Consider the following 26,933-nt stretch of genomic DNA (forward strand, 5'->3'; position numbering starts at 1 on the left):
GATTGTCGAACACTGTATATATATATCTATCTCTATCCCAAGCTTTTTACCGCAGGAAAGGTTATAACCACCTTTCTTCTGGGGGAAGAAATCTCTCTAATACTACTACAATCACCTGTGTGAACTTCGACCTGCTGATTAAATAGGGGTGGGATGGGTGATTTGAAACTAATGTGAAAAGTTGAGCTGTATTTAGTCCCAGAGTCCGGTGCATCAAACAAACACAGTAAGAATAACACTAATTAGCAGTTTACTGTCAGTAAAAAATGCAACTTAACCCTGTGCAGGGTGGAGTGAGGCTGTTGCGGGTCCCCCATGAAGGGCTATCAGCGATACCTTACAACACCAGACTCAAAGGTATGTGCAAGGTGCAGAATGCACTGGCATGATGAATATCAGAACAATAATGTGGATAGTATAGTCCAGAATACTCACGGTCCTCCACGATCCTCAGTCCAAACAGAGGTTCCTGACAGGCGTGCTCCCAAGCGCTGAGTATGTAACAGGGGGAAGGATCCAAACAAGAAAATGTCGGTGCACAGCCAAAAAAAGGTAACGCTGGACGTGGTGACCAAGAATGATGTTTATTGATTAAAATCCAAAACATGTGGTGCTTGCAAGTTCTCTAAAATGTTTCGCACGGCGTAGGTGCTTTGTCAAAAGGGAATTTGCAAGCACCACATGTTTTGGAATATTAATCAATAAACATCATTCTTGGTCACTACTGTAAGCCAGTGTTACTTTTTTGTCTGTACAATGACTTTTTCATATTTGGATCCTTCTCCCTGATTTTAAACTAAGAGGGGGGGGGGGCACATGCCTCCCAACAAATTACAAAGACCAAATGACCTATTGGTAATCCATTTCAAGCAGACTGTTAACAAAGGAACTTACTGTATAAAGTAAGCTTTCTGCGCTCGGGCTGTCACTGGTATTTTTTGGAAGTCAGTCTCCCCTTGCAGCTGAGTGTGTAGGAGCACCTCCCCAAAATGCTCCTAAATGGGGACTCCTGACAGGAAACCCAAAACAGACGAAAATACACACAAAGCGCACCGGGGATAACTTAAACCCAAAAATAAAATGGATGTATAATTTTAAAATAAAATCCTCCCAAAACAGGATATTTGCAATTAAAATATTTTATTCTTAATAAGGGGTCTGAATGACCACACAGATAACAAAAACAAGACAAGCGATTCCAACTCCGCTATAGTGCTGTTGTGTACACACTCACTGTACATACATGAATGAAATACATACATTAAACATATATATAGACCGTCTGGTCTCAGAATCCACCCAACATGCAATGATACTCAAATATTGATAGAATTCCAAAGCTGGGCGAAAAGGCTGAAATGAGGCAGACAGGCACTCACCAGAGAGGCGCGAGCTGGTTCCGATCTCTGGCGCTTAACTGTCTGGACCGCACCAGCTGCGGAGAACGTAACACAGCCGAACTTCCCAGTTCCCTGCCTCAGCCAATCAGCAAGCGCGTAGAGTGACATCTCGTGACCTCTACGCATTTTGCAACAACATGCTTCGTCAGGAGGCCTGTATGTACAGTATGTTATTCGTGTTTGTATAGTGAGTGTGTACACTACAGCACTATAGCGGAGTTGGAACCGCTTGTCTTGTTTTTGTTATCTGTGTGGTCATTCAGACCCCTTAAGAATAAAATATTTTAATTACCAATATTCCATTTTGGGAGGATTTTATTTTACAGTATTTTAAAGTTATACATCCATTTTATTTTTGGGTTTATAGTAATCCCCGGTGTGCTTTGTGTGTATTTTCTTCTGTTAACAAAGGAAGTTAAGCAGTTGGAGTGTTTTAACTTAGAGAAAAAATGTTAATGTGCAGAGAATTTGACACATACGTGCATCATGTAACTCCTACTTAGATCATTCTATTTATTCTTGAAATTGCTAGCTGATATGCTTGCATTTGTGTACTTAGAAGCAAAAATGTAAACTGAAACTGTGAATAAAGACTTGTTTGTATACAGATATACATAGTTAGATATATTGCCTTATTTCAGCCATATGCCTATGCCAGGCTGTGTATAAAAGTAAAGATAAAGTCTCTAGTGTAAGTTAGCCTTCACATACTGTATGCTGCACAACATTTTTGCATTTTAGCATTTATAGAACTTAGCAAACAATAGCAATAATTTCATGTCTAGTAAAGGTTGGAGTGCATTATTTTATTACATTTTACTTACGTGTTTGTCAGTGTCAGATTTCCCATTAGGCCCGTTAGGCCCTGACCTAAGGCGACAATATTTTGGGGCGGCAAAAATTTCTGTCCCCATATGCTTTTGCCGTGCTTTTGGGCCTATCTGTCCTAATGGGAAGGTACTTCCCACCGTGACGTCACACAGCGTCCTGTTGCCATGGCAACGTTAAGACATCGCATTTCCATGACAACGCACTGCCATACGGCGTCACGTTGGTGACGTTGCAGCGTCATTTGATGCCGGGATTCCAAAGGAGCAGGAGGGCGGCACCAAGGAGGCGGCGGACACAAACAGGTGCCTAAGGGCGTCAAGTTTGGAAACCTGTCGCTGGTGTTTGTATGAAATTAAGTTCAATTTTTATGTACTGTACTTTTGGATCTGAAAATGAACCTTTAATAAAAGCAAACACTGAATGAGTGCATGCAGGCAGCTGTGTGATTTAAAATATAAAAATTGACAATCCTTTTTTATTTTTCAACAGCAGCACTGCTTTGTGAATATAACTAGAACACAAGCACCTTTACAAGTTAAGGTATCCGAATGGGAGTTAACTGTCATTGACTTGAATCAGAGTTAACACCCATTTGAGTGTGTTATCTGGTAACAAAGCTTGATGAATACAGGTAACTGTCTAAATGTGTGCCTAAGGTAATATTAGCATGATATTCAATAATTACCAAGTTTACCAATACTTTAACATTAGTGCTGGCAATTCTGTGCTGGCAAAATCCCATTTGCACCCATGTAAGCATTATGAGGCCATTTGTGAGACTAACCTTTACACTAAGCTAGCCTAAGTTTGTACAGTATATGGTCAAAGTTTTTGTAAGACTTGTTACTAATTAGTAAATTTTGAGCCTCAGTATCTTACTGGTATTGAGTTTTGTTTGCTGTTCTTCAATATCAGATTAGAGTATATAATAGAACTGGCAGCAGTAATATGCATTATAGCATTGCCAGGTTAGAAAAAATTGAATTGTCAAATGCCACTGAACACAGCTTGGTGACTAGCTGTATCTCCAGGCAACATATTCCAGATTTAAATGTCAATTGATACAACTGTTTATATTCTGACTACTAGTATATGTAGCCCAATGTGCTTTACTGAGGACTTACTGCATCTGTTACACTGTAATAGCTTGGATACCTCCTTATAATGGAGAGATAAGCAAATACATTATCAACGTTCTTCCTTGCAAATTGTATGTTGTTTTGAATAATGAGTCCTTTAATCATTAGCACTTATGAAAGCTCTAACAAATAATGCTGAGTGCTGGCTTTAAATTAAATGGCTAGATAAGCCAAATTTGTCACTATGTGTTAAGTGCTATGAAATTACATTTACCACTCTTAAGAATTAATGCTAATTAACATGTAAATGGCCTATTTAACCCCTTTTGAATTGATAGAAAAAAACTCATGGGACACCTACAGTAATTTCATAATTGTTAATGTTTGTAAGACAATTGTCTTACATTTCATTAGACAAGGAATTAGAGAGACATTATAAAATGCATTTTGCAATTACAATGTGGGAACAATCAAACAGATGCGTAGGAAGGAATACAACAATATAAATATATTTTTCTTTCATTTTCATAATGCCTTTATTTAACTCTTTAATTTTTTTTCATCTTTCGAATGAATATGTAAAGAAATGTAGGAACATATACCTTTTCCATAGAGATTTTTCCATAACAATTAAAGAGAGAGAGAGAGAGAGAGAGAGAGAGAGAGAGAGAGAGAGAGAGAGAGAGAGAGAGAGAGAGAGAGAGAGAGAGAGAGAGAGAGAGAGAGAGAGACGCAGAAACAATGGGTTAATATAGTATGTGAATGCAGGTTTTTAACACAAAAACATAGGTACAGTATGCTTGTGCAATATAGCATTTGACCATATAGACGAAGGGCTGAAAATGGATATCCGTGGTAAATCGATAAAAATAACGCAAATAGCATATGCACTAGAAAGTATCAATAACACTTAAACTTGGAACAGTGTAATGTAATGGTATTAATGTAAACTTTCCATGTGACATAGAAAAACCTGTGTAAAGGAGTACAAGAGAAACTGATGGCTTCTGAGTGTCTTTATAGTGAAGCCCCTTAGGGCTAGTTAAGTACCTTAGGGCTTAATGTCAAGGAATTGAAAAAGGTAAAGTCAATACTATAAGTTCGAGCTGGGAAGGGATTTTACCGGTAATACAGGGACCTTCACGCTGCTAGGACCGCTCACTGGGTCAAATCTGCCAATAGAATTCAGCATAACAGCGCCTTGGTTCTGTCGCCAAGTCATCCCCCACTTACCGGCATCTTTCAGATCAGGCGTCTCTCTCGTTAATAAAGCCACAAGTATACCGGCTCAGCTCTGATGTTCCTCCGATCATCGACCTCCGCTTAAGCAGTAACCTCCCCTAGCTTATCCACGTTGATGTACTCGCAGCGTCGGCTAGACTCTATTATTCCTCTGGTCATCAATCTCAGCTGGGGTAGTCACTGTGCTCCAATGATCCGCCTCTCTACCCGCAATGAAGATTCTCCATCTCTCCCAGATTAAGGCAGGAAACTTACTATTTGGGGTTTATTTACAAGGATAAATAATACACTAACAGGCCCACCGTCCCTTTATGTCAAAACAAAATCATAAAACAAACGCCTACTCCATTTAGGAGACTAACTACACATTCAGCTTCCACCCTTACTGACCGGATGGACAGCTAATCTGGTTACCACCCCAAAACAGGTACTATTATAGCTACCATATACAGTCTCTGCACACAGCAATATAGGGTTTCTCTTATCTGTTATTCCAGGGTTTGGAGCAGACATCCCCACTTCAGCACAGCCTCGAGTCCTTCCTTCCTAGGGGAGCTCAGCCCCACAAGAGCTCAGAGTATCTCTCCTCTGTAAGTCCAATGTTAAGGACAGGACATCCCCGCTTCAGCACGGTTTTGCGGCCTTCCTTCTTCTTCCTGGAATTAACAACCCCGGCAGTCCCAGCAGGCTCCGCGACCACCGTCCAGCTAGTCTAAGGCTGCGCTTATAGTGCCGGTGATGGTGACGCGATGTCGCTCGAAAACAAATGCATTGTCGCCGTCGCAAGCGCTTATAGCAAGCGCGACGCGACGGGAGCGACGCTGGCAGCGAAATTTTTTGAAGCCGGTTAAATTTTATTTCATGTCGCCACATGTGACAGCCTCTTAACCAATCAAAGACCTGGTCGCCCGCGACATCGCTGGAAAGCAAATTACAACTATTATTTCAGGGATTTAGGCCAAAAGCTTAAAGCAATGTTCAAGGTACTATTTTCTGAAATACCAGTGCCATGCTCTACCCCAGGGAGACAGTCAGAGATTGTGCAGGTTAATGTATGGCTAAGAAAGTGGTGTAGGAAAGAGGGTTTGGTTTTTTAGAGCACTGTGATTCCTTTTCTTAGAGGCGCTACCTTAATGGTAGGGATGGATTGCACCTCAATGAAGAGGGATCTTCTCTGCTAGGGGGAGGATGTTAAAAAGGTTGGATGAGATTTTAAACTAGGGCATAGGAGTGAGGGGCAAGAAACAGATATGAACTCAATAGAATAGATAGGAATAGGGAAATTGTTAGGGGTCATGGAGGTAGAATGGGGGCAAGTGGAAGTTTGGCAAGCACGGAGACACCCATATTAATAAAGATAATACTAGAAAACTTCGAAACTCTAATTACAATTGGGGTATAAAGGCAGGAGCACATAAGACAGTAGTACAGACTAGAAAAACCTTAAATGCATGCTTGCTAATGCAAGAAGCCTGATCGATAAAATGGGGGATCTTGAATTAATAGCTACAAGTGAACAGTATGATTCATAGGCATTACTGAAACATGGTGGGATGCAACTAATGACTGGGCAGTTAATTTAGAGGGTTATTCCCTTTTTTGCAAGGCTCGAGCAAATAGAAGAGGAGGAGTATGTTTATATGTTAAACCGGATCTAAAACTTATTATAAGGGAATACATTTATTAAGAGAATTATGAAAATGTAGAGACCGTGTGGATATAAATTAGGAGTGTAGGTAAAAGTACAAAGAAAATGTTTTGCAGGGATATGCTATAAACCACCAAATATCTGTGAGATTGAGGAAGCCAAAATTCTGCAAATGGAGAAGGCATCAAAACTAGGTCATGTTTGCATAATGGGTGATTTTAATTATCTAGACATAGACTTGGGAAATGAGATTAGCATTACAATCAAAGGAAACGAGTTTCCAGAGGTGCTTACAAACAAGGACATGATCCAAATTATTGAAGAATCAACCAGGAGAGGGGCAATACTTGATTTTGTAATATCAAACAATGTAAAAGAAATAAAAAATATTCAAGCCCGGAAACATTTAGGAAACGGTGATCATAACATGGTCTCATTTGAAATAAATGATCTAAAACCATATTCCTTGGGTTCAACAAAGACTTTACATTTTTAGAAAGGCAAATTTTAATAAATTGAGGTATAATGTTCAAGGAATACATTGGGATAAAGTTTTTGCAGGGAAAAATGTAGAAGATGAATGGGCAGTCTTTAAAACATTGTTAGAAAAGTATACTTGTCAGTGTATACCCTTGGGTAAAAAATATAAAAGAATCAAGTTTAAATCAATGTGGCTAAAGCAACAGGTACTGTAGGGAAGAAATGGAAAAGAAGAGAAGGCATTTAGATTCTTAAAGTCAAAAGGGACAGAGGCATCATATCAGAATTATAATGAATGTAACCAAAGTGGCAAAAAGGAAATCAAATTGGCAAAAATGTATAATAAAAAAGGATTGCAATAGAAAGTAAGATCAACCCCAAAAAGTAATTTAAGTACCTTCATAACAAAAAAATTAGAAAAGAAAATATAGGACTGTAGGAGACAAGTAAAGAGGTATAACCAGGGAGACATAGATTGGGGAAAATAAACCCAATAAACCTTGGCCTTTATTCAGCCCTTAGCTTCAAACAATAGCTTTAAGACAGCATACAAATACACAAATAAAATAGACCTATCTCTTTGTAAGGGCAGACTCACACTTCCCAGTCCCTAGCTACAAGGCTTGGAGGCATTGGCTTTTTGCCAACCTCTGACCCCAAAATCCAAAGAGGTACTTGTATGAGGGTGGTCTTTCCCACAATCCAGAGTCTGGATTGTTGTTCCAGGGGTGATTACTCTGATAGGTTCAAGGGTCCGCTGCATCTTAGAATATAGGGTCTGGCTCCCTGGGATCCCTCTCTTACAGCACCCACTTCCTTAGACAGAGTTCCTGGCTTTTATACAGTAGGCTTTTATACAGTAGTCATTTTTTGTACCTTGTGAAATGTGCAAAAATCAACAGCGCACAACCAAATGGAGCTCCCTTTGGTTGTGCGCTGCTGATTTTTGCACATTTCACTTGGATGTTCTCTACCTGCGGCTTGGCACACCTCACCTGAGTAACTCTAGTAGTGGGTAAGAATATTTACAAATGGACATTTCAAATCTACACAAAAGTGAGTACATTGTCTTATTGAAGAATTGAAGTTATGTTGCTCCCCAATGAGGTTGCAGCATCATGGGATACCATTTTTTGCTGTCACTTTCAGGAGGGTTTACAATTATTTATACATATAAGACATCTCACGGATCTTGCTTAATACCCACTCCATATATGAGTGTTCTCTATAAAAAACTATTTCTGTGAAAATTACTCAGCATATTACGACCGGAACTATTTGAGCACCTACTCTATCTCTTTTGTGCTAAATCAGGGTTTTATACCTTACTGATGAGCCAGGTGGAGACTGGCTAATTGTCTGTAGCAACAATTAACCAGCTCCCTGCTGGACTCTATTCTGAGTCATATTTAGATGGGATTAAGGCCCTGTCACAAGAACTCTTTAAGTGTGAGATGGGCAGGCACATTTTGAGATAAGGAAAAAGCAGAGGTATAAAAAAAGATTTTGCCTCTGTATTTACCAGGGAAGAATCAATTGCAATAATAGTGCAGTTGGAGGAATCCACATCTTCTATAGGAATGAACAATTGGTTAACTGAGGGATAAGTTTATAGGCAGCTTGATAAAATGAAAGTAAATAAGGCACCTGGCCCTGATGGCATACATCCAAGAGTTCTTCAGGAGATAAGTTCAGTAGTAGCAAACCATTATATTTAATATTCAAGGACTCAATTTCCACAGGCTCAGTACCACAAGATTGGCATAAAGCAGACATGGTGCCTATTTTAAAAAAGGGAGCCAGATCACAACCAGAGAATTACAGACCTGTAAGCCTGACATCAATAGTGGGGAAGCTATTTGAAGGTTTAGTACGGGATAATATAGAAAACAAAATTATTACTAATAATCTGCATGGATTTATGAATGATACGTCGTGCCAAACTAACCTTATTAGTTTCTTTGAGGAGGTAGGTAGGAATTTAAACAAGGGTCTGCTTAAATTTTGCAAAGGCTTTTGATATGGTTCCACATAACAGGTTAGTGTACAAAATAAAGCAAATTGGATTGCAAACTGGATGAAGGATAGACAATAGAGAGTTGTCATAAAAGGAACCTTTTCAGGTTGGGCTAAACTTGTAGATGGAGTACTTCAAGCATAGGTACTGGGAACCATGCATTTGAACTTGTTTATTAATCATCTTGCAGACTTGCTACACTAAATTGTGTAAGGTAGTAGAATCAGAGCAGGATGTAATTTCTCTTCAGAAGGACATGGATAGACTGGAAACTTGGACAGGTAAATGGCAGATGACATTTAATACAGAAAATATAAGGTTATACTGTACATTTGGGAAACAAGAATAAATAGGCAATTTACTAATCAAATGGGGATACATTAGGAGAATCCTTGATGAAGAAGTATTTTCTGTGTGCTTGTAAACAGCAGACTTAGCTGAGTGCCCAAAGTCTTGCAGTAGCTGCAAAGGCAAACAGGATCTTATCTTGCTTTAAACGGGCAATAGATGGAAGGGAAGTAAACATAATTATGTCCCTCTATAAAGCATTAGTAAGACCACACCTTGAATATAAAGTACATAAAGTACACCTTGAATATAAAGTACATATATAAAAAAGCATAATGGAACTAGAAAAAGTGCAGAGAAGAGCAACTACATTAATAAAGGGGATGGATAATCTTATTTATGGGGAGAGGATAGCTAAATTAGATTTGTTTACATAAAAAAGAGGCTTCTAATAGGGGATATGATAACTATATACAATTATATTCGGGAATAATACTTGGAGGTTTCAAAAAAACTATTCATCCCAAGGGCAGTACAAATGACACAGGGTCATAACTAAAGGTTCGAGTAAAGGAGATATCACCAGCAACAAAGGAACGGGTTATTGACAGTAAGGGAAGTTAAAATGTTGAATTCATTACTCATGGAGACTGTGATGGCAGATACAATACATCTATTCAAAAAAAGGTTTGACATCTTTTTAGAAAGGAAAGTATACAGAGATATACTAAATAAGTAAACGTGGGAAGTATATTGATCAAGAGAGTAATCTGATTGCTAATATTTGGAGTCGGGAAGGAATTTATTTTCCCCCTTATGATATATCATTACAGTAGATGATATGTCACTGGGGGGTTTATTTGCCTTCCTCTGGATCAATATACCTATGGAACTGAAGACAGCATGCTGCTGCTAACCTCCCAGCATTTGCCCCTCTAGACAAATGCCTATTTTGCCTACATTATACCAAGTGCCAGCTCTTCATTCTATTAAGCCGTGGTCTGAAGTAACACAGGTATGTGCACCATATCAGTAACTTCTTCTATGATACTTCTCTTCTGGCAAGATCTATTGTTACAAAGAAATTACCTTAGCACACTCACAGGAAGTCGTGAATTATTCTACAATACTTGTGGTACAGTATGCTCTTAGGATCCCCATACCAGAAAAAACCATGGCACGCAGGGCTTTAACCATTTCAGATGTCATGTACCGCACTTTTATTGAATTATCCATGCAGGGACATATACGTAGCCACGATGTTTCGGGGAGACAAACCCACCCATCATCAGGTGTATAACCCAATTGGTGACACCAGAACCTTCATACAAAGAACTCAGAAGTAAATCTTTGGATTTGTATGGGGTGTTGTATCAAGGCATCATTAGCATATACTGCCAAGCTTAATTGTTCCACACATAAACATACACATACAGTAGAGGCAACGTTTATTCGAACATTTGCCGTAAACTAGCCGGGTTACATTCTGGGTATGTGCTGGGTATGTGCTGGGTATGTTCTGGGCTAGTTTGAGGCACGTTTAAGGCATTTCTGCATTGACTAACGACCCATAGGATTAACACAGCAGGGATCCCTGGCAGTCCAATTCAGTTTGAATGGGACTGCCAGGGACCCCCGCTGTTAATCTGATAGGCCATTAATCAATGCAGAAATGCTGGGGCTTTAAGGAAAGTTTAAGGCATGTATTCAGAATGTACCTGGGTGTTTCCTGGGTCTTTTGGGGAATTAGCCACTGGTTTTTGTTCGAATAAGAGTTGCCTCTACTGTACATCAAGTATACAATTTTAAAATCAGGGGTAACTATTTTTTTTTTTTTATAAAAGTAGAAAAAATGTACATAGCTTTAAGTATTTAGACAAACAGATCATCACTAGAGGGTTGGGCTTTGTACCCACATGCATGTGTTTTTTTTTTTTTGTTTAAAGTTGATTTATTTAAGTTTATGAGATGATTGAAGTCAACAATATATTATTTTGATATGTGTGTATGGGTAAGACCAGATCATTTAAAAACCGAAGTGATTTTGTACCAACCTTGAATAATAGTGCTTTAGAAACATTTGAAAATAGGGTTTCAAGTGAGTATAAATATGTAGGGTATCTCAAAAGGTTTAAAAAATCAAATATTACTAGGGCTGAGCAGAATGCTTTAAATACGCTTTGAAAGGACCATCATATCATCATTAAGAAGACTGATAAGGGGGGAGCAATAGTAGTTTGAATAAGGAGATGTATGTTAATGACGCTTTGGGTTAGTAATCTAATTCCATCGACTACAGTCATTTTCAAATTGGCCTAATTTAGATTTTTTTTTTAAAGAAATAGATTGGAGAAAATACAAAACAGTTTCTTAATATAGAATTTCCAATAACACAGATACTATATCTCTTCTCTAAGATCCACAACAATCTGAACAATCCCCCAGGAAGGCCTATTGTGTCAGAGATGGGCTCGCATTTACATACTTTATCAAAATATTTGGATCATACAACAGATTTTTTTAGTAGAATATAGGGTATTCAAAATGTAATAGGTTTCTGTACATTTTCTGAACAGTCGACATGCAAAGCATATACACATCTATTCCCCATGCTCAGGGACTTCGGTGTGGGCAAGAAGCGTTATGTAAGGAGCAGTATAGCGATTCCTTTGTACTTTTTCAGTCCCAGGGCACTAGAGGCTGGGTAGCCACACAGATTGAAGTTGAAACAATCCGTCTGCGATTTTACCCTGTGGAACGGGGTTTGAAGGGAAAGCCCAGGGAAAATCTGGGGAATGGATTTGGATTGGTTCGCCCAACTCTAATCCTAAATAAATGTCTCAATGTGTCACTGGAAAAATTAGAAACATTGTCCTCGCTAATTTCTCATATAAGGGTTTTAACATGTTGATTTGTACAGTTTTATAACTTTGCATTAGATGAGAGTTTGATGAGTAAGGGATTTTATTATGAATTTCCTCCCTTTAAAATGCTTGGCTCTTGGCAGCTATCCTGTACTGACAAGCATATGTTATAGGTCAGAAAAAAATGTTTATCAAGCACATGCTTGTTAAACATGTTGCACTTAAAAACTGAAACACTTTAAAACTGAATACATTGCAGCAATTAGCATTACTTTACCATCCAATCAGTTTATAAAACAACTAATAACTAACCAAGTTATGTTGTATGGATGAAATACAATACGTTTGCTAATGGCTAAAGAACACTGTTTTTATACAGTAATTTGAAATGAAAACACCATCTGAAATTCTTAGATGACCTTAGTAAGATCTCTCAAATTATGATAAATTGCCATTCATTACAGTCTGTTCTTTTGGTTTGCAGATTTAAAAAAAAAAAAAAATCTTTCTGTTAAATTGAAGAAAACAGTTCATGAAACAAATGTAACACATGGATGATTCATTAAAGCAAGCATACACATTTGATTCATAGCATGGAATCCTGAAGTTTACTTGGTAAATTCCGCTATTTTTTGCTTGATACCTATATAGTGAACATTCTTTAAGCAATATCATTTGTAAGCATCTCATAGCTGTCATTTATAACACCTGTTGTAATTCAGTGAAAGTGGTATTGTTTCTGCAAATAAAAAAATATAATAATCATCTAAATCTCCCATACTTGACTGGAACATTTAGTTGTTTAATACCCTATTGTTTCTTTTATATGAAGCACCAAAGGCAAGTACAGTAGTTACTAACGTTCCCTTTCTGAATGATTAACATCCATGATATCATGCATTACATGATCTCCTTGTAGCCCTAATTGATCTTTGGAATCTTTTACAAAAAAATACCAGTCTTATTTTTTTCTTCTTAACTTGACAGATTTGTACGTTTCTAATGAATCAAGACGAAATAAAGTTACCTGCATTTTTATGTAAAATAGTAAATAATTAACTATAAAAAGATGTGTGAAAGGCAATCATTGCAAAAAAAATATGTTTTTATGAGCTTCTTGTGGATTTTCACTAATAGATAAAAATAAAATATTTAATTAACTTAGTTTTTTCAGATGTTCCTTATGTGCTTATTTGTATGTTTGTATCACATTTTGTAATGTGTTTTACTGCTTCATTGTTGTAATTTTCCATTTTAAGGTGGGAATTGTTACCTAAGATGTTCTTGCTTGACTGGCGTTCATTAGGAAAACTTCTTGTAACTGGTTGATGTTGTCAATGTATTTGACATTGACTATTGGGAACTGTGGTTGAAGGGTGTTTAATACTTTTAAAATGCTGAAGTTCTAATAAACCGTTAAAGTGAAACATATGCAAGCACTGGAGTAGATGATTTTTTTTGCCAGGATGTATGAGGCAAGGCACTACATAAATTGCATTACTGGATACACATACAATGAATCCTCAAGTGTCACAGGCTTTCCAGCAGGTTGTGACTATATGATCGTTTGCATAGCAACTGACTTCCTAGTGACACCAACAAAAGAGAAAGTCCTCCTCTTCCATTCATTTTGTGTTTATCACCGAGAGTAATTAATGCAATCTCCCATACAAATGAGCAAACAGTGATAACATCCAGGTCAGAGGGGTCGATGTCCAGAGGACATAATGAGGGCACACAAGTAGTTAATGTTTTGCAGATACTTAAACGATGTTAAAAATAGAAGTATAACTTGTATTAATACAGTAGACAGTAAATAGCAATATCATGTAATCTATGTATAATGGAAGTCCAGGAAATAAAATATATTTATGAAGGTTACACATTATATTGGGTAGATTATGAAAATGAAAGAGATTCAAGTTTAAGCTCATGAGAACCAAACCAGTAAAGACAAATAAAAAGGGGGGTTTCTGTGCACAGGTAAGTGAAAATGTATAGGCTTCTAGCATTAAAATCGATAGTTCTCACAACCATAATATTGAGCTGGTACTAAATACTTAAAAATAAGAGTCTAAGGGTAAGGAACATTTCTAAAATGTTCAATAGACGCAGTAGGGATTGGTGCTGAAATAACTCCCAATAACAGAGATAAACAGAGACATTGAGTGGAGCTATGCTTTAAGACACTTACAGTTCATTCCATTCATTTCAATTGGTTGCATGGCGTAGCACTGATTAATAATTAGGGCCTATAGTGACCTAGTCAAACAGTGTCAAACTCAGCACCACAAATTGAAACAGGCACACTAACAAAAGGAACCACTAAGCCATAAACACAAGAGTGTTTAGGTAGATAAACTGGTTTAGGCAGATAAACTGGAAGTCACAAAGATACACATAGGGCTAGATCAACAAAGCGCCATTAAATCAGGGTTTATAACATGACATCACCTAAAACAGGAACAGACTTTGTTCCATAGAAGCATAGAATTTGACAGCAAATAAGAACCACTTGGCCCATCAAAGTCTGCCAATTTTCCCATCTGCTATAAAACCTCATACCTTATTTGATCCTTGGCTTTCTTTATATTTACGATACCTGTATGTCTATACCAAGCATTTATTTATTTATTTATTTATTTACTTTATTAGACCTTGCCACCTCTGTTTGGAAGCCTTTCCACTAATCCATCACTCTTTTGCATGAAGAAGTACTTCCTCACATTTCCCCTGAGCCTGTCATCCTCCAGATTCAGAGGGACCTCTTGTTCTAGCACTTCCACCCTATACTTAATTGAAACCATTTATGTATTTGAAAGTTGTAATCATATCCCCCTCTCTTTTCTACCTTCCAAGCTGTACATATTAAGGTATTTTAGTCTTTCCTGATAAGTCTTATACTGTAGATCATTTTAACAGCCCTATTGTGCACAATCTTAAATGTATTTGTGTCCTACCAGATATATGCAACAGACGACAGAGAAGCCCAATGCTACATCCAACATGACAGAAATACACAGTAAAATACTTATATATTCTCTTGAAATAGGGTCATTTAGTTTAACCCTTTGGCCAAAGCGTTGTAAGCTTGCGAGCCACGTCAAGACAGACACCTGTTCGCAAGTCCTAACACTACCAGATAAAATACTAATATACCTCTATTAGGATTAAAATTCTCATTTACCTCTATTAGGAGGGAGAAAGACCACAGTGGGTCTATGTCCAGCAGAATGAGGAACTTGCAAACTAGGGAAGTGGGGAGGGGCAGGCTTAAAACCTGGGAAGGAGGAGCCACTAACCTCCACCAGCTGGAACAGCTGAGAATGGGTTAACAAAACACAGAACCCCAGCAAGCTCTTTTTGGGAACCCCTGAGCCCCCACAAAATATATATATGTATATGTGTCAAAATGGAGTGCTATTGAGCGTGGCATATGTATACAACAGACGACAGAGAAGCCCAATGCTACATCCAACATGACAGAAATACACAGTAAAATACTTATATATTCTCTTGAAATAGGGTCATTTAGTTTAACCCTTTGGCCAAAGCGTTGTATGCTTGCGAGCCACGTCAAGGCAGACACCTGTTCGCAAGTCCTAACACTACCAGATAAAATACTAATATACCTCTATTAGGATTAAAATTCTCATTTACCTCTATTAGGAGGGAGAAAGACCACAGTGGGTCTATATCCAGCAGAATGAGGAACTTGCAAACTAGGGAAGTGGGGAGGGGCGGGCTTAAAACCTGGGAAGGAGGAGCCACTAACCTCCACCAGCTGGAACAGCTGAGAATGGGTTAACAAAACACAGAACCCCAGCAAGCTCTTTTTGGGAACCCCTGAGCATACCAGATATATAATCTCAAGAACGGAATATTGTACTCTAAGTGAGGTCTGACCAGTGATACTGTATATAAAATTGCATCACTCCCTCTTTCTTGTTTACTACCTCTCTTCTTTCCCTATTTTCCTCTTAAACAACCAAACATCCTGCTCATGGCTTTGTTACATTGTTTGCCATTTTTTTTTAGTCAGCTGAAATAATGACTCACAGGCCCCTTTTCTCTAAAGTTATGGACATTATAGTGCAATTTATACTGTATTCGGCCTTTAGATTTGTGTGAACCAAGTGCATTATTGTGCACGTTTTTGCATTATGTTGAATTATTGTTGCCATACTGTACTTTTAACCATTCCCTGAAGTTAACCCTTATCCTCAAAGGTAATTATATGCAAAAACAATGGCCGCTCTGAATCTCATTAGCATAGGCTTAACATCAACTTTATTGTCTTCCTCATAAACCTTGGGACTGCAAAGGTCTCTTCATCTGACAACCTTGTACAATTGATATATTGGTCCATTAAAATGTATTACAGTCCGAAAAGTATCCTATCCCATTTCCCTAAGCTTTAGTTTCATATTTTATTTAACTGTTTGTGAAACTATCTACAGCAGCGGTGCACAAACTTTTTGAGCTGCGGCCCCCTTCCTGGGAGCCGCAGTGTTCATGCCCCCCTCTCCCAATGTCTCCGTGTCAAATGACGTCACGGGTCATGTGACGCCACGTGAACCTTCCGCGTCATTTGACGTGCATTGCCATAGCGGCACGTGATGTCACATGACCCCGTGGTGTTATTTGATGCAGTGTTGCCATTGGCAACGCATCGCCGAAGACCCGGCTGGCAGGTGAGTTACAGAGGCCTCCCCCGGCATTTCATTTTAATGCCATGGGGAAGAGCGTGGGGCCACTGTAACCGCCCGCACACCCCTAAAAATTCTCCCGCCCCCCTGGGGGGTGCGACCCCAAGTTTGCGCACCACTGATCTACAGAACCTATCTACCTACCTGTCTGCCTACTTAAATCAAGCTATCTATTTATATCTAGCTATCAAATAGTACAACAGTATTATTAAAAGGATAAGGCATTATAGATATAAATTTAACTTGTCAATTTCAGAAACTACTGTATGTTACTATAATTTTTTTAATTACTAGATGATGTATAACGTAAAGATTTATTTTTAATTATTTTAATGTAACTTTTGTTTGAATTTATGTACATCCTTCTCTCAATGTCTGATATGCACTATGCTCTGTTAGGCTACTTAACATAAAATGAACCTAAATTACTGTCATGTTAATAGTGACAGTCACGTAATAGTAATAGTAATGCTGTATCCACTAAGGACAATAATGTAACGTGAAGTCATGTTTTCTCCTGTAAAGAGAATAGCGTAAATGATAACGGATGATATGTGAATGAGGCATTATACTATCATCTACTAATCACTAGAGTTTATTCATTTTAACGTGGGAACTCTACAGTAAATTATGATTTTTTATTAGCTCTATACTTGATGTTAACCCATTCAGGCCCTATTAGTGCTTTTACGCTGTCTGGATGAGTGTAACCCCACAGTTTGGCATTATTATATTATAACTAATCAACAATTCCAGCTCTCCCAAATTGGGTTAAAGCCTGCTAACCCCATCAAGGTAAACTCCAGAGGCAGGCCCGGTGTAGGAAGAGGAGTCAGAAGCTGGGGAGAGGAGTCAGGAGCCGGGCCCAGATGCCTCTGGTTGCCGGCGCCAGGTTCCGGCTCTGGCACGTACCAGATGGAGATAGAAGCAGCAGCTGGGGAGAGCCGGGGCCAGGTGGCAGCAACCAGAGGTAAGTGGGGATTGTATTTGTGGGCTGGGGGGATGTTAATTGTATTTGTGTGATGGGGGGTAATTGTATTTTTGTTTGGGGGTGACAATTATATTTGTGTTGGGGGGTGTAATTGTATTTGTGTGTGTTGGGGGTGGTAATTATATTTGTGTGGGGGGGAGGGGGTAATTGTATCTGGGGGCACATTTTATCCGGGTGGGTAGTGGTAATTGTATATGGGGGGGTCAGGGTTTATATTTGGTGGTAGTGGTGTTTGTAAGTAGGGGGTTGTGGTGTTTGTATCTGAGGGGGTAGTGGTGTTATATCTGGGGGGTGTTTGCATTTGGGGGGCAGTGTTGACATCTGGTGCATCTGGGAGGTGTTTGCATCTGGGGCATCTGAGGGGCTATGCATCTGGGGGGGTGTAGTGATGTCTGTACCCTGGGATGTTGTGGTGTCTGTATATGGGGGGTAGTTTTGAATTGGGAGAGGGTATTGTATGTGTGTATTGGGATGGGGGAACTGTATGAGTATTGGGGGGAATTGTGTGTGTGGCCAAGAGAGAAGGAAGAAATGAGTATGAGGGGAGGAAATGAGGAAGCAGGATTGTGTGAGAGGAGGTAATTGAGTGATAACGGTGGCAGGGAAAGAGGTGATGTAAGAGACAGAGGGGGGAGAAAAATTCATATGTGAAGGGGGGGGGCTTGCATGAAGCTGCTGAATTCATGTATTATCTGCATGTTTTTTCAGATTTTCTGCCTACCTGCCTTGTTGTTCTTTGTTTATTTAGGTTCTATTTACGAATGTCTCGCAGAAGCAACCCTGAGGCAAAACGAGTACAAAACACAGCTCCTTACTTATCAAGAAAAAGGAATTCCTTTGCAAACAATTTACATTTTTTGTATTTGATAAACCTGGGGCAGTTCTTTTGCATTGATTCCCCCACATTTATGCAGCCAGGAGACATTATTAAGTACCCCCCTTTCTATCTCCCAATGTTGGCATTAGCTGATGCATTTAATTTTCTTGCTTCCTTTTCAGATTGTTTTTGTTTCTCACTCTTGAGCTGAATTGGAATTGGGGTTACAACAGCGTAACATTACATTTATAATTTTTTATTTACAAACCTTCTTTAAAAATCCAACGTGAATTTCCTCATTATTATTTAACCAGCATGCGTCATTACCACTGGAGCACGTGTGGAAACGGTACTTAGACCAATAGTTTCATTTAAAATCTTAAATGAGGTAGGCAAAATTCTGAAGGGAGTACGCTACTTTCTGTAGTACTGTATTTTGCATTTGTTTTGCAATTCTTAGATAAACTACTGTATTTAGCAGACGACATTCATGGCCTCTGGTTTTTTCTCTTCATGCTCATTTGGTACTACACACATGAAGGCATGTGAGGTTTTTCACTACAATTTCACCAATATTACAAATGTATTATTACTGTATGGTCACTTAAATGCTCAAATCTCTTTTTATGGCTCAAGTACATATTATCTGGTAATGACTACTAGAATTTGTAAATCAAAAAATGTTCTCTTTGTAACAATGTTATGTAGTTATATTGTGCAATCTTTTCACTATTGCTAATTAAAAGTATTTTTTAGATCCCTATAACTAACAAATCAAAAGTCCTGCAATATTACCCCTTTTTTTATTTTTTAACTAAACAGATTACACTATATATTTGTTTACTAATTACATTCCTGAGAATCTTAAATAGACCATATGTTTTTTCGAATGATTTAATAAATTAGATAAAATTTTTAGAAATTTGAGCAGAATAGTTGGCAAGGATTTCTTTCTTCCATCTGCTAAGTGTAGAGTAAAAGATTATGTTAATACTCTCTACAGTAATCACTAATCCGAAATCTGGAGCCCAATAATGTTCTTTTAATCAATATGGAAAAAAGGCAGTGGGTTAATTTTTGAAAACGCTGGTGATACACCTACTGTATTGTATCTGGGACTTGTCCTCGACATCTAGTGACCGAGAATGCTGAACTGTACTTAACGGTTAGTGACAGAGAATGCTCTTTTTGCACAATTTTTGGATTTACCACTAGGATTATTTGCTGCTAACTCTTTGTTTTTTTATTAACTTGTGGCCTTCTGTTATTGGATTGTATGGTTGTGTGATTGTATGTGCACTAATGATGCATTAGGTGAATGTTTGTTCTAAAAATGTTGGCATTTGAAAGTGACTTAATGTACAGTTTATTTACTATTCTATGCAAAATGCGGTGTACTCCTTTATATTATTGCAGTATCATGTAGCAACACCTATGTTAGGTAATTTATTAGCAGCAAATAGTATCTAGAAATAACATTATTTGTTTTTTGTTTTTGTATTTAATTTTGTTTTACATGTTTGATCCATATTGTATGGTGCCCATCTTTAGTGGAGTACTTAGTCCCCTTCACCCTTCTTCTTTTCTCCACTTCATTATCTCCTTTTCATTATCTCCTCTCTAATTTCTATCTCCCTTTTCCCTCTCATGTCTATCTCCCATAATTTAGCCGTGCCCTTTCACCTTTTCTCAGTCTGTCTCTCCCACATGCTGCAGCTTCAGCCCTCACTGAGGCCCTATCCACTGACATAGGTCCCATCCACTGATTGTTCACCAAATGGTAGGAGACCAAGGGAAGGGATTTCCCCTGTAGTCGGCCCAGTGCAAACAATTAATGTATTGGCAGGGCACAGGGGGCTGGGCCCCAAATCCACCAGGGCCAGTGCAGCTGTTACCCCTGTCTGTCGGCAGCCTTGAACATGGTTTGGAGAGATTGAGTGACATGGATGAGGAGAGTGTTATGAGGGGAAGAGAGTAACTTGTGGACGAGGGGGGAGAAGTTTGCAATACCCCCTGTTGTATGTCCTCTGGTGCAGCGGTAGTCTTTCCAGGGGTTAACTGCAGACGGGAGGCTCCCTTTCTTCTCGTAACAAGCATGTATGGATACAAATGCCTTTATGAAGTATTTCTTCTTAGATCTACTCAGAAAATATTCTGATGAATTTGTGATTTTAAACTCCCTTTGAGAGAATAAAACTAAGAAGACAGCCAGATTAAAGAAACAGGCATACACTTTAACAATTTTAAATATATATATTTGACAGATTCTTACAAAATAGTTGAACTGTAAAATGTGATCTTTTTTCTTCTGAAAACAAATCTATCAGATTTGCTTTGAACCCTTTGGTGCACTTGAGATATTGCTAATATGTCATGGGGTCTGGCACTCTAGGGACCCCATGACGTACTGTAGTAGCTATGTCATAAAGACCCTGCTCATTTTTCTGGGGGATATCACGTTCTGCACGTCCTGTGGATTGCAGAATGCGACCTAGTATAAAGTGGAACAAAAAGGGGACTCTCCCCTACCGTTTTATCATCAGTGGCTGAGAAGTCACATGATCACAAGTGCTGGAGGGGTTGTGGCACTTTGGTTATATTGGACTATAAGCCTACTATCAACAATTATGCTAAAATAGGCACTGTCTACTATAAGAAATGTACAGATTTTTGGTTTGATCAGGCAACATATATTGTCAAGTTATAATAAATCACATTTATTTTACCAAGTTTGTAAACAACTGTTTAAGCTTTGTTTCCTATAATGTCCAAGCACCACCGATAAGAGGTCCAATTTGCAAGTCACAAAATTATAATATTTATATTTTTTTTTTTTCACTCAGAGATTGAAAGAATTAAAACAAAGGGAATTTGCTCGGAATGTCGCGTCAAAGTCCTGGAAAGATGAGAAAAAACAGGAGAAAGCACTTAAACGTCTCCATCAGCTTGCAGAGTTGCGAAAGCAGCCAGACTGGTAAGAATATAAATAAAAGGTGTCTATGCAAATTATGATCCTGAAAACTGTGCATCCAACCCGCAAAACGGAAATTATTGCCAGGGATTTAGCCATAACTTCACACAGTCATGGGTGTGTTAGTCTTGCTACAGTACGTCTGTATAAGAAACGTAACTTGAACAGAATTTGTCTTATGTACAGTATTCCAGAAGTAATAAAGCACATGACTTATTCCAAACTTTTATGGCTACCTATTTTAGCCCCTTTGCTGCTAAAAGGGCCAGCAGCGCATTGCAAAGCCCAAAATATAGTTCAGCTGCCTTTGCAGTCAAGGTTTAATGTGGTGATAGCAATAATAAGAATTGGAAGAACATTAGGGAACAGAGAGAGGATGACAGAGAGAGAGTGTGGGTGACAGAGAGAGAGAGAGTGTGGGTGTGAGAGAGAGTGTGGGTGTGACAGTGAGAGAGAGAGAGTGTGACAGAGAGAGAGAGAGTGTGACAGAGAGAGAGGGTGTGACAGAGAGAGAGAGTGTGACAGAGAGAGAGTGTGACAGAGAGAGAGAGAGAGAGAGAGAGAGAGTGTGAGAGAGAGAGAGAGAGAGAGAGAGAGAGAGAGAGAGAGAGAGAGAGAGAGAGAGAGAGAGAGAGAGAGAGAGAGAGAGAGAGAGAGAGAGAGAGAGAGAGAGAGAGAGAGAGAGAGAGAGAGAGAGAGAGAGAGGGTGTGACAGAGAGAGAGAGAGGGTGTGACAGAGAGAGAGTGGGTTTGAGAGAGAGAGGGTGTGAGAGGGTGTGAGAGGGTGTGAGAGGGTGAGAGAGGGTGAGAGAGGGTGAGAGAGAGAGTGGGTGTGACAGAAAGAGAGAGAGAGAGTGTGGGGGTGACAGAGAGACGGAGAAAGGGTGACAGAGAGAGAGTGACAGAGAAAGAGAGACAGAGAGAGGATGACAGATATAGGGTGACAGAGAGAGACAGAGAGAGAGACAGAGAGAGAGACAGAGAGAGGGTGACAGAGAGACAGAGGGGGTGGGTGACAAAGGGGGTGGGTGACTAACTGACACTTCGGTGGGTGACTGTGACCGATACTGACTACAGTGCTCCCACTGCAGCAAGGGATTTTGGGAAATGACGTGCAAATGAGCACATAATGTGTCACCTTTTGCCTGGAATATCCATCCATGGGAGTTTTTTGTTGCCTTTTAAACGCGGGCAGATGCAGTATGTTTTTTTTTTTTCGGAATATATCGCGGTATTTTAGCGCTCGTAATATTAGCATTTTATTAGCGCTGTCTGCAATACTGCAATACCGTCTAAAAACTCAGGGGGGCGTTCGCGATCTGTTGTCTTCAAAGTCTAATACTGTAGCAGTTCAACCTACGTCAGTATACAGTCTGTGTGTGCCCGCGCAGTAATTGTAAATTTGCATATTTTACCTGCATGTGCAGTGCTGTATGTCTCATTTGAAAATTGTACAGTATGCCTTTATCACAGTATCACATTTCGGCATATACAGCGCTCTCCCCTCGCTCGCCCCCGCACACACACAGGATAATTTACTGCACTGCAGTATTTCAACTTCTTATCTTATCTACAGTACAGTACACCTCTCCCACACCATTCCTTTGAATGCGTGTCTTTCTGGTTTCAATCAAATTCCTACTTGATAGCTGATAATTACTGCGCATGCGTCTGTAACTTCACCACTGCTTGCTTGCGAAGTTCAAGAGTGAGTGACCAAAAAAAAAAAACTTCTCCTCATTTTCTATTTTTATTTTCTCCACAAGCCTGCCTAAACCATCTTGATATTACGATATTCAATCTGTGCTGTAGTTTTGACTGCGACACTGCGTTTGACTGCACATGGTTGATTTGTGTGCTTTTTATGTGTTTGGGGGTGTAGGGATCAAATTATTATGATGACCTGCCTTTTGAAAATATGTAATTTCCTTGAACTACAGTACAGCTAATCCTTCATGCAGCTGTACCCTGTACCCCCCTCCCCCACGTACACACAAGGCTCGCTCAAGGATTTGAACCTCTTATCGACAGACACCTCTCCAGAACCATTCCGTTTCTAAAGCTTGTCATTGTGTTTTTAATCGTCCGTCCCTAGCCGAGCATCACCTCTCTGCGCCTGTGTGTAATCCTCAAAACCATTCATTAATTTTCCTATTGTTGGCTTTGAGTCACCTCTCTGTAATCCTCTTTGGGAAGGGAGCTAGCTGATGATTACTGCGCATGACTCACCCATACACCCCCCCCAACCCTTTGAGGCTTTGTTTACGGTAATGCTTGTGATAATCCCTTCTCGAATTTGATATGTAAATGTGATTTGCACAGCACTGTGAAATTGAGAGTTAAAAAAAACATAATCTGATTCAGGTTTTTGGTGCAGTAAGTTACCACTTTTTGTCATTCTTTCTTTTTCTTTGGAGTAGGAGGGGGGGGTCAATCATTATGATTATCATGAATGTAAAGAAATATTTATTTTATTTTATCAGGAACAAAAAATACAAATATACAAATAATCATGAATAATACAAACTGCAGTCTTTATTCAGTTCTTCTGTCAGTTGAAAATTGAGGGCCGTTGGATAATCATCAATAATGCACATTGATAATAATATTAATTAATAATATATAATAATATATATTTTTACGGCTTTATCTTCTTCCTCATTCTGTGTACAGTACAGTAGTTCATTGAGAGAGGGGAGTTTTTGTGTAAATCATGACTGCAGTTTAGATACACTTAACTGTACACACAGTTCACAAACTTTACACATGATACCCCCCCTCTCCCCCAGTCCATAATTTTTTTCTGAAAAGACAAGAAAATAAAAAATTAGTGCAGTTATGTGCATACTGTATTATGACATTGTGTACTGTATAGTACTACTGTATACTGTGACTACTGTTAAATACTTTGTAACCAGATGGCTAGTGCTGCTCTCTCAAGAAATAAAAACATTGAGCAGTTAGGTGTACTGGGTCCACGGGTCACTTTCTCCATTACGCTTAGACGACTCTGCCGCTTCTTGCCCGGAAATCCACAGGTCGCTTTCTCCATCCCTCTTCGACGACGCTGCCGCTTCTCTCCCGGAAATCCACAGGTCACCTCCTCCATCCTTCTTTGACGACGCTGCCGCTTCTCTCTAGGGAACCCCCATCTCATCCTCCGTAGCACCCATCCACCCAGATGTCCACAGCACGCCATGCACAAGAACCAGCTCGTTAGACCGCATGCTGAATGGGTTAAGTGTGGATATCCCAGGGAACTCTACTATGCTGGTAAAGATAGATCTGCTTTTAGAGACCATGCTAAATATGAATCAACGGATGGAGGAGATGGATCGACGGATGGAGAAGATAGAGACTGACATAGCGGGGATACATAATTTGCTCGGTGTTCATGCCCCTGTATCCCCGAAGCCGGAGCAGGTGGGTGGCATGGATGTGATCAATGGGACCTTCGACCGCCTTCCAGCACCAAGCGCACCTCCTCCACCAGAAGAATTTGTGTACATGTATGCCGTTGAGGAGGAGGATAACATGACAACCCCGTCAAGACCACGCCAGGAGACAACACGGCGACCAAGACAGGAGGAAAGCTTCCTCCCAGACAACCTACCCTCGCCCGCCGCCACAAGCACACCCGCTCCCAGAAGCACACCCGCTCCCCGAACCCAACCTACATACGCTTGCATCGATACGGTGCCCAACATCATCCTGCGCGAGCTGCAACCGGCACTCAGGGAGAAGTATATGGTGATGAGTATTGGTTTACCCCAGAAGTATGGCATGTTAATTTTTAAGCACCACGTGTCCTACTTCGTGTACTGCGGGTGGGCCAAAAATGTCAACTACGAAGGAAATCTCGAAAAAAGGGCGCTTCCTGAAAATGTAAGAAGGACTATTGTGGAGGAATTGCGGCGCTATTTTTCAATTTCAGATCCTTTAATGAAAATCGTTAATCGTTTAATGGCATTTTGCGCCAAACAAGGCATCGGCCCTGGAAGGACAATCTGGTGGGGCTCGAATTTGCGTGACTGTTCAACTGTTGTTTATTTTTGTAAATGTTTTTGTAAATGTTTTGACTTTCTGTACTTTAATAAAGGAGATGTTGCGTTATTTAAATTTTAGGAATAAAGAATTTTTTTTAATAACACCATACTGTTGTGCTGTACATGTTTTGACTTTCTGTACTTTAATAAAGGAGATGTTGCATGTTTTAACTTGTATTAATAAAGAAATGTTTTTACTTACTGAACACAAGACCTGCACAATTCCAGTCCCCGAGGGCTGCAAACAGGCCCGGTTTTCAAGGTTATCCTTAAAACCGGGCCTGTTTGTGGCCCTCGAAGACTGGAGTTGTGCAGGCCTGACTGACTATTCTGTACACCATCCTTCTGTAAATGTTTTGACTTTCTGTACATAAATGTTTTCACTAGCAGTAAACCATACATCTGTTAAGGTTTTGAATTGCTGTACACTTAAAATGTTTTTAAATTGTATTTGTAAATAAATGTTTTTGTACTTACTCCACCAATAAAAGAAAATGTTGATTTGTTTTAAATTGTTCCATTGTCTCCTTTTATACTGTAACAAAATACAGTGTTTCTAGAACATACTGTACAGTACTGTCCAGGCATACTCTACAGTACTGTACTGTATACTGTAGGCAAGCTCAGCACTGTACAGTACTTCACAAGAGTATTAAAACAATACATGCTGTACGGGTATAGAATACACATATGTACTGGAACAAATGTAGAATAAATGCATACATTTTATTTTTCGGGTTTATTATACAGTATATATAAAAAAAAGTATTGTATACGGTCTGAAAACAAAAGCATACTGTTTCAGGTTTTCTATGAAGCTCTGTTACAGTATTCTATCCTAATCAATAACAATGGCCACTAAACTGTAGACTCCGGTACGTGTTTTTTTTAATCAGATTCAGCAATGTGCAGGCATTGTAACTCAAAGCGATATTATCCATTGAAATCCCTCCATTTGCCGTTTTCTGCATGAGATGACAAAGTTTTCTTTTCTGAGGAAAAACAAAAAGTAAAAGTTTTACTGTAATGGTCAGTCAGTCCCCTAAAGAAGTTCCCACAGTCAGTCCCACCAATAATTTTCTCGGGGGCGTCTCCTGTTCACATGCGCATGCGCCTACTGTTGATGTGATGACACGCATATGCGTTTCAAGAAGGTTCCAATGCGCATGCGCCTAGCGTTCCACCAATTGTTCAGTATCTACTGTAGAAGCTGCTCAGCCAATGATATTGCTTACAGGAGAATCGCTTGACTGTGCATTGATATTGATATTTCAAAAACAGAATAAAATACGGCAACATTACTCACCATAGACTTTGCCAATCAGCTGACACCGAGCCACTGCCAGTCCCGTATTCTTGATTATACACGTAGTTGACAGGTGACAGCGGGACTACTACACCTGTAGTCAGCTGATGAGGCTGGAAATCGCTTAGGTACATGCAAGCTTGCTGGAATCTGTACGCGAAATCCGGCTCAGGCTGCATGTATCCGGGCGGGGACAGACAGCAAGGGTTGTCGGTCACCAGGTTTTCACTGACGGTCGGACCAT

General features: G+C 39.4%; 1 protein-coding gene across 2 annotated transcripts in view; it reads left to right on the top strand.

Annotated features, from left to right (window-relative positions):
• Nucleotides 1-26,933, top strand: part of ZNF804B (zinc finger protein 804B) — a 663,847-nt gene that overhangs the window by 624,799 nt on the left and 12,115 nt on the right. For both annotated transcript variants that reach the window (XM_075587407.1, XM_075587408.1), the window contains exon 3: nt 21,210-21,340. In XM_075587407.1, the coding sequence (XP_075443522.1) occupies nt 21,210-21,340 (131 nt within the window). The remainder of the gene's footprint in view (nt 1-21,209; nt 21,341-26,933) is intronic.

This window comes from Ascaphus truei, chromosome 2 (assembly GCF_040206685.1).
Source record: "Ascaphus truei isolate aAscTru1 chromosome 2, aAscTru1.hap1, whole genome shotgun sequence".
Taxonomy (NCBI): Eukaryota; Metazoa; Chordata; class Amphibia; order Anura; family Ascaphidae; genus Ascaphus; species Ascaphus truei.